This window comes from Sardina pilchardus, chromosome 9 (genome assembly GCF_963854185.1).
Source record: "Sardina pilchardus chromosome 9, fSarPil1.1, whole genome shotgun sequence".
In the NCBI taxonomy this organism is placed as follows: domain Eukaryota; kingdom Metazoa; phylum Chordata; class Actinopteri; order Clupeiformes; family Clupeidae; genus Sardina; species Sardina pilchardus.
Window position 1 is genome coordinate 2,727,421 of NC_085002.1, and position 7,500 is coordinate 2,734,920.

At 47.2% G+C, this 7,500-nt stretch overlaps 2 protein-coding genes across 2 annotated transcripts in view; one reads left to right on the forward strand and one right to left on the reverse strand.

Moving 5' to 3' along the window:
- fam72a (family with sequence similarity 72 member A) overlaps positions 1-968 on the reverse strand; it is a 4,213-nt gene extending 3,245 nt beyond the window's left edge. Inside the window, exons 1-2 of the mRNA XM_062545255.1 lie at positions 319-968; positions 49-126 (exon numbers count right to left, since the gene is read on the reverse strand). Of these exons, the coding sequence (XP_062401239.1) occupies positions 49-126; positions 319-464 (224 nt within the window). The 5' untranslated portion in view covers positions 465-968. The remainder of the gene's footprint in view (positions 1-48; positions 127-318) is intronic.
- Positions 969-1,475: 507 nt separating this feature from the next.
- srgap2 (SLIT-ROBO Rho GTPase activating protein 2) overlaps positions 1,476-7,500 on the forward strand; it is a 127,855-nt gene continuing 121,830 nt past the window's right edge. Inside the window, 2 exon segments of the mRNA XM_062544902.1 lie at positions 1,476-1,552; positions 2,571-3,065. Coding sequence (XP_062400886.1) covers positions 2,999-3,065 — 67 coding nt within the window. The 5' untranslated portion in view covers positions 1,476-1,552; positions 2,571-2,998.

Consider the following 7,500-nt stretch of genomic DNA (forward strand, 5'->3'; position numbering starts at 1 on the left):
AGATTCATAGCATGTTTCCTATAAAGTGCACTAGGTAGGGGGACATACCATTTTAAGCAGGCTATGTCTCTCAGCTTACACTTGCAGCTATCTGTTGAGTAGCAGCTGGCGACAAAGTCAACAGTTCTGTATGAAAAGAAAATGACAACAAACCAATGCCCAATTAACTTCACATTCACCAGGGCTAGCATTCATTATCACTTAAGCATTATCATGTGAAAACGTTGCACTTACAATAAATCAGTATTTTGAGAGATTAGGCATGTCAAACAAAGACACCTGCTAGCAGCTGGCGTTAGCTGGCTAGCGCCGTCTTACCTATTTGGTGGGATGTCCGTTGAAAACAGCTCTATTTCCGTGTCGGCTAGGAGCACGGCTTTCATTCCTCTTGTACAAAGAAGACTATCACAGTATATGCAGTTCAGTTGGGTCACGCATTTGTTCTTGAAGTTCGAGGTGGACATGATGACAAGGTTGCTCTAGTCTGGGCCGCTGCCAAGGTGCGAGTTACCTTGATAGCTAGCAAGCTAACTCTACAATAGCCAAGTGGTCTAACGTTAGCTAGCTACGTTTTAGCCGTCCACTCCAATGGCTAGGGATGCCGAAAAAGGCTTCACTTGATTGACCTTACAATACCTAGAACTACCTGGTAAAGATAAAGATGCAATTCGCTTACATCAACCCCACTAGTCCCGTTCACAAAATTGCATAAGTTGTTGTTCCCCACGTTAACGGTTGTTTGTGTCCCTTGATATACACTCTATGGATATACACAACAGCTAACGTTAACGTTAGCTGACGTTAGCCAACGAGCTAAGTCTTGTAGCACTAGATCATTTAGCAAAGGAGTAACGATAACCTACGCGGCTGCAATAATGACCGGTTCCCTTCCTCGTCCAAATAAAAGTAAATTTCTCCACCACGGACTGAATTGATCAACGAGATGGACAGCCGTGCGTTTTGTTTACACCTTCCTGTAAACTTCCTGAAACACTTCAAACTGCTCCATTTGACGTTTGGATTGGTTAAGAATTCTGTGCTTTAAAAATGTATCTCACAATCTGATTGGCTAGACTGCTTATCGATGAGAAATTGTGACAGGTGATTGGTTTCAGGAGGGAGGTCGTCACTTAGCTCATTGTTCTAAAATCTAGCATTGCATTCCGGGCTTCGAGTGACATTTTTATCCCACGGCAACGAAAGCACTTATGTTTGATAAAATGTTCTCTGTTCAAAAACATATGGTTCCAGATTTCATTATGATCACTTGATAATCCATTCCCCGCCCTGGGCCATAATTTACTACAATGAACAAACGTATTGGCTGATTTGGAGAGCATGGAAAAAAGGATACCGCCTACTCCTTCTCACGATTCGAGGAATGCATGTCAGTTTCCTCCCAACTAGCCAATCAGTCCACCCTTTCCATGAAAATAGGCGGGCTTATTTTTTTGTGAGTCTTCAGAGAAATATTACAAAGTTGTTGGAATGAGGAGAACAGAACGCGAGTTTTCCCCGATTTCAAATTTTCAAATGGAAATCATCAATCAAGGTAATTCGGGCGAAAACATAGACTAAGCTGCATGCCTTTGTGTTACCAAGCGATACGAGCCTTTACGGTTTAAGTAGCCTACAGCGAAACGTGAAATAAGTCAAGATTTCCGTAACTTCTGTGTGCTTTGGGCTAAGAAGTTCCCCAAAGGGAAGCGCTCCAGAGCTAACATACCCTGAGAAACTGGGTTAGCGTTGCCGTTAGACTCTTCCTTGGTTAGACCACGTCTTTCCCAGATTCAGATCTTTGCCCCCACTAGACTTTGATTCATAGACGGTGTTGTGTTTGGGACGCCATTCAGATGAATAATATCTGTTACATTTTATTCGTTTTTCATGTTGTTTGCAAATCAGTGCAAAGCCACTTCTAGGTTGCTCTTGGTAGCTTACTCCATCTCATTCGGAGAGACAAACCAGAATCGTTGACTATCTGATACCATAAGCATACATCTATTTTAGAAATCTTCCGGTCTTCTAAATAACATTTTGGAGTTAATCTATAGAGGGTTTTACATTTTCAGCAGAACAGTTGGGATTTCCATACGATGAAGTCAGCCGTATCGATCTTTTATAGTTCCTAGGAGTTAATCAAGGGTGCAAAACTGTTTAAAAAGCCACCCCTTTCGCCCACGACTTCAACCCACACAAGACCCTTCCATAACAGCCAGGAATGTGGGCCATTGTAGCCTTACGTTAACTTATCGACAATGTCTGAGTTCACGTTCTTTTTGCTTCTGAAGATTACTTTATTAATGATTACAGTCAATATCAAATTGCCCTCCATGAGTCTATATATATATATATATATATATATCTATGTAATCTCGGCTTCATTGAAAATGAGGGCTACCCTCAATGACTCTCCGAGAATAAATAAAGGTTGAATGAATAGGCACCTTAACACTGGACTGGCATATTTTACCCACATGCCATAGTAAACATCCAGGTGTGTGTGTGTGTCTCTCTGTATGTGTGTGACTGCGCATTGTGAAACGAGTTTATCCCTGTGTGCATTCTAGACGGAAGACACCCCCAGAGCGACGTCGTGGCCGCCGTGGTAGCCCGTGACTGCACGCTGCATTGAGAAACTTTTTGAGCCCCCCCTCCACCCCACACACACATCAACCATCGCCGTCCAACTCAGTGCCGAGGGGAATGAGAGCCTCCTCAGGCTTTCTCCAACTACCGCTTTCAGGAACAACATTTGGACAAAAAAAAAACACTCGAAGAAGCATACGGCAACCCCAACTCATAATGCGGACAGATTGAGCTGCGCCAGGAAACAATAATACTCCCGTGGACAGCTTGTGTTGCAAGAATCTATTGCTGGATCTACCGCGAGCTCGAGTGCTGAACGAAAATCGCTTGGTTTTTTTTCTTTCTTCTATTTTACTATCCCATAACCAAGGAAAGATAACTGCCAGAGGTTTGCCCTTATCTGACAGAGATGACGTCTCCGGCGAAATTTCGTAAGGAGAAGGAGATTATTGCAGAATATGAGACTCAAGTTAAAGGTAAGTAGCCCGTTGGAAGTGGCCACTTTGAAGTATGGTGAGGTTGGCTGTTGCAGTGACACGGTTGCATTGTTACATTGGACGTGTATCTCCCAGTTCACAAATACAAGGCGTTCTGATTATCGGGAGAACACCCCTTATTTCCTTTATCTGGAAAATATTCAGACGGGAAATCTGGGATAATGGGCTTTCCCGAAGAATAGGAAAACCGTGTAGCTTTATTCTTTCACTCTAAATTGACCAGATGGATGTGAATGTGTGAGTGAAGGTATTGTAATTGTCGGAGAGGATTGTTTGTTGGAAGTGCGTGTGTGTGTTTAGTTCAGATATGGGCTCTTCATCACAGACGCCGTGTGCTTTGACATGTACATTGCTGGAATAACTGGGCGTTTTCTTCGCGCTGCATGTCTTCATTTGTGCTGGCGCCGAGCTGTTTGAAAGCTTACCGAATTCGCGCCTACAGTGTTATTTGGCACCTAACAAATATCTGATTCAGAATAACGATTACACGTCTGGGGGAGAAGGATGATCTGATGTTTAAACGGACTATAAAGCGGATGCTGCTCACGTGTAGTGTGTTGCCGGGGTGTTAGCGAGTGTGTGTGTCGACGGGTACATTGAAGGACAAGCACAGGGTTTTGGCACGCGAGAGCACGGCTTTTCATGGGGGTTGTGAAGGGTGGGGTGCGTTCAGCGCGGGTTCCACAAAGCGACTCGTGTCGCCCCCTAATAATTTATTTTCCAAGATAAACACGAGCATACAAGCTGTCTTGTCCTGCCGCCGGTAGCCGGTGAGAACGGTGGTTTTGTTTGGATTGGAAACGAAATAGCCTGTCCTCGCGGAGGAGCGCGCGGGGAGACAGAGGGAGGGCGCGGATGGAACAATACCCCTTTTCCCCTCGCGTGCACCCAGATGTGCGAGCGCGCGAAGGCACCATCTCCCATCCCGTCAGTTAGTCTGCGCAAGCCCTATTGTACAAGTTTTTTTTTTATGTGTTAGTTCAGATCCGTTTGAACTCATTGTGTGACCAGCACTGTATGTGCTTTGTTGGCGTTTTTTCTTTCATGTCCATTTTATAGGCTACAGTCAGAAGACGCAGAACTCCGAAATGTCAAACATGGCCTCAATATCTGAATGCATGTAGTGGGTCTATTGTTAGCCCTCCCACCTGAAATAGTTGGCATGAGCGATTGTGTTAACAGCAGTAGGGACTCCACAAGCCCCCCTCATGCAGCTACAGTTTGCCCATACACACACACACACACACAATATTGGCCCATATCTGGCCCACAACTGGCTGTCTGACGGCAGAACCGAATGCCAACAGCGAGAGTGTTTCCGAGACCTCACTGTGGTAGCTGGTGTCCCTCAGCTGGGCGGCGGTGGTGTGTGTGTGTGTGTGTGTGGAGAGTAGGGAGGAGGGAGGAGGGATGAGGGCGAGGATGCGGATTGGGCGTTTGTCTCAGGATGCTCTTGCCATTGTGCTGGCAGCAGGGAGACGCTGGGCTCTGGAGTTTGCAGTGATCACTGTCAGGAGGGCTGAAGTGAGATGTGCCTGCAGTGACAGCTGAGGCAGCGGCCTTGGAACACACACACACACACACACACACACACACACACACACACACACACACACACACACACACACAGAGAGAGGATGAAAGTGGGGTTGGTTAGTCTCCTCTCTTATTCTCAAGACCATCTCCCTGAATCCTCCGTGCCTCAGTCCATTCCTCACCTCTCCTCTTCTCTCATCCTCCTCTTCTGTCCTCTCCTCTCTTCTCTTCTACTTCCTCCTCTTTCATCCTCCTCTCCTCTCTTCTCCTTTTCTCCTCTTCCTCTGTCAGTGCTGGGCCCTTAGAATCGTCCTTTCCCTGTCTGTCTCCTCTCCTCTCCTCTCCTCTCCTCTCTCTCCATCTCTCTCCATCTCCATCTCCATCTCTCTCTCTCTCTTTCTCCTCATTGTGAGGTTTGGGATGCCCCATTCTTTCTCTCATAATTACAGCAGGATGGATGTCAGAGCCCCGTCCCAGGCTTTGACAGACCTGTGATGAGAGTTTTCATATCAGCTGCTGCTGTTCAACTCTTCCCTGTCACCGACGCCGTCACCGTGTGTTTGACACACACACGTCAAACAGGGAGCGTGCACGTGTGTGCGTGTGTGCGTGTGTGTGTGTAAGAGAGTTTTCATAGCAGCTGCTGCTGTTCAACTCTTCCCTGTCACCGTCACCGTGCGTTTGACACACACACGTCAAACAGGCATTCAAGAGCGCTTAGTGAAGGGGCGATCACCTTTATTCCTGTAGCGCTATACAGTGTGTGTGTGTGTGTGTCTGTGTGTCTGTGTGTCTGTGTGTCTGTGTGTCTGTGTGTGTGTGTGTCTGTGTGTCTGTGTGTGTGTTGTGATCACCTATATTCCTGTAGCGTTATAGTCGTGTGTGTGTGTGTGTTGTGATCACCTATATTCCTGTAGCGTTATAGTCGTGTGTGTGTGTGTGTGTGTGTGTGTGTTGTGATCACCTATATTCCTGTAGCGTTATAGTCCTGTGCTCTGCTGGTGTGTTGGCCTTCTCAGCTAGGCGAGGCTCTCCCTGCATGCCACGCCATTCATACGCTTCCCCAGAGGCTGCTGAGGGTTCTCTGAGTCAAGGCTACTGGCCAGCACGGCACTCTGTAGTTCTAATAAAGAATGTTAACCTGCTATACATTCAGATGCTGCAGCCTTTCCTTGAGCCCCTCCGGAGTCCCTGGGTTACTACACACACACACACACTCACACACACACACACACACACACACACACACACACACACACACACACACACACACACACACACACACACACAAACACTCATACACTTTTACATGCTCTGATACACACACACACACACACACACACACACACACACAAACACAAACACTCATACACTTTTACATGCTCTGACACACACACACACACACACACACACACACACACACACCTAAACACAGTCACATTCTCTCTCTCTCTCTCTCACACACACACACACACACACACACACACAAACACACAAACACTCATACACTTTTACATGCTCTTGACACACACACCTACACACAGTCACAGTCTTCTCTTTCTCACACACACTCTCACACACTCTCACCCTCCTACTTCCCTTTCTGCTGCTGCCTCTCTTAACTTTCGCTCTAGATGGGGCCGGTGAAATAAATGCTCTCTCTCTCTCTCACACACACACACACACACACACACACTCATACACACACGCACACACACACACACAGACTCTCTAGATGGGGCCGGGGAAATAAATGCTTGCAGATTCTTTGGCGTGGATCAGAGCGTCTGCAGAACAGGAGAGAAAGAATAACACGGGCCGTTTCCCTTCTCCACTACGCACACACACACACACACACACACACACACACACACACACACACACACACACACACACACACACACACACACACACACACACACACCTCCCTCCTCTGAGGCACACTGGAGGAATGCCCTGAGGTGACATCAGCCAAACGTTTCTCCTGGAATGTGGCGGAATTTCAGAGAAGTCCAGCGAGCCTATCAGCATCAGTGCAGATCTGCGACTGTGACACACACACACACACACACACACACTTTGCTGCTGCCGCGGAGACTGCGTAATGGCCCGCTGATATTTGGCGTCGCATAACACACACACACACACACACACACACACACACACACACACACACACACACACACACACACACACACTGATATTTGGTGTCGCGTTTCTGTTGCGCGCAGCCGAGCAGATCACACTCAGGAATTTCACTTTCGTAGCCGTCTCCCCATCACAACACACACACACACACACACACACACGCCCCGAGCCAATTACAGCCAATCGATTTGAAATACTCACCGAGCGAGTGGAGTTTTTTCTCTCCCAGTTTGACGCCTGTTGCCGGGCGCCCATTCCTCTCACGAGGCCAGATGCATGATGGGAAGGCTGAAGAGTTTCGGAGGAGACGAGAGGAGGAGCGGAAGATGAATGGCCGTCTGTTGATTTTAATCTCCGCTGAAATCACACACACTCCTCCATCTTACACACACACACACACACACACACACACTGCTCGTCTGGTGCCCTGAGGATGGTGGTCTACCTGATGGATGTGAGTGTGCCCGTGGAGGCCTGCGTCTGCTAACACAAATCATACACACACACTCACACACACACTCTAATGCTAAACTCATTTCATGCAGTGTGACAGATTCCAATTTAGCTTATGCAGTTAGCCTGTACTCCCGCAGGAATGATGGGACCATCTTTGCTTTACGATTACCGTGTGTGTGTGTGTGTGTGTGTGTGTGTGGAGAAGATGGAGGACTTCAAGTGATTTCAGTCGAAGCACTTTTGTGTGTGAGTGAGCAGTTGTTTGTGTGTGTGT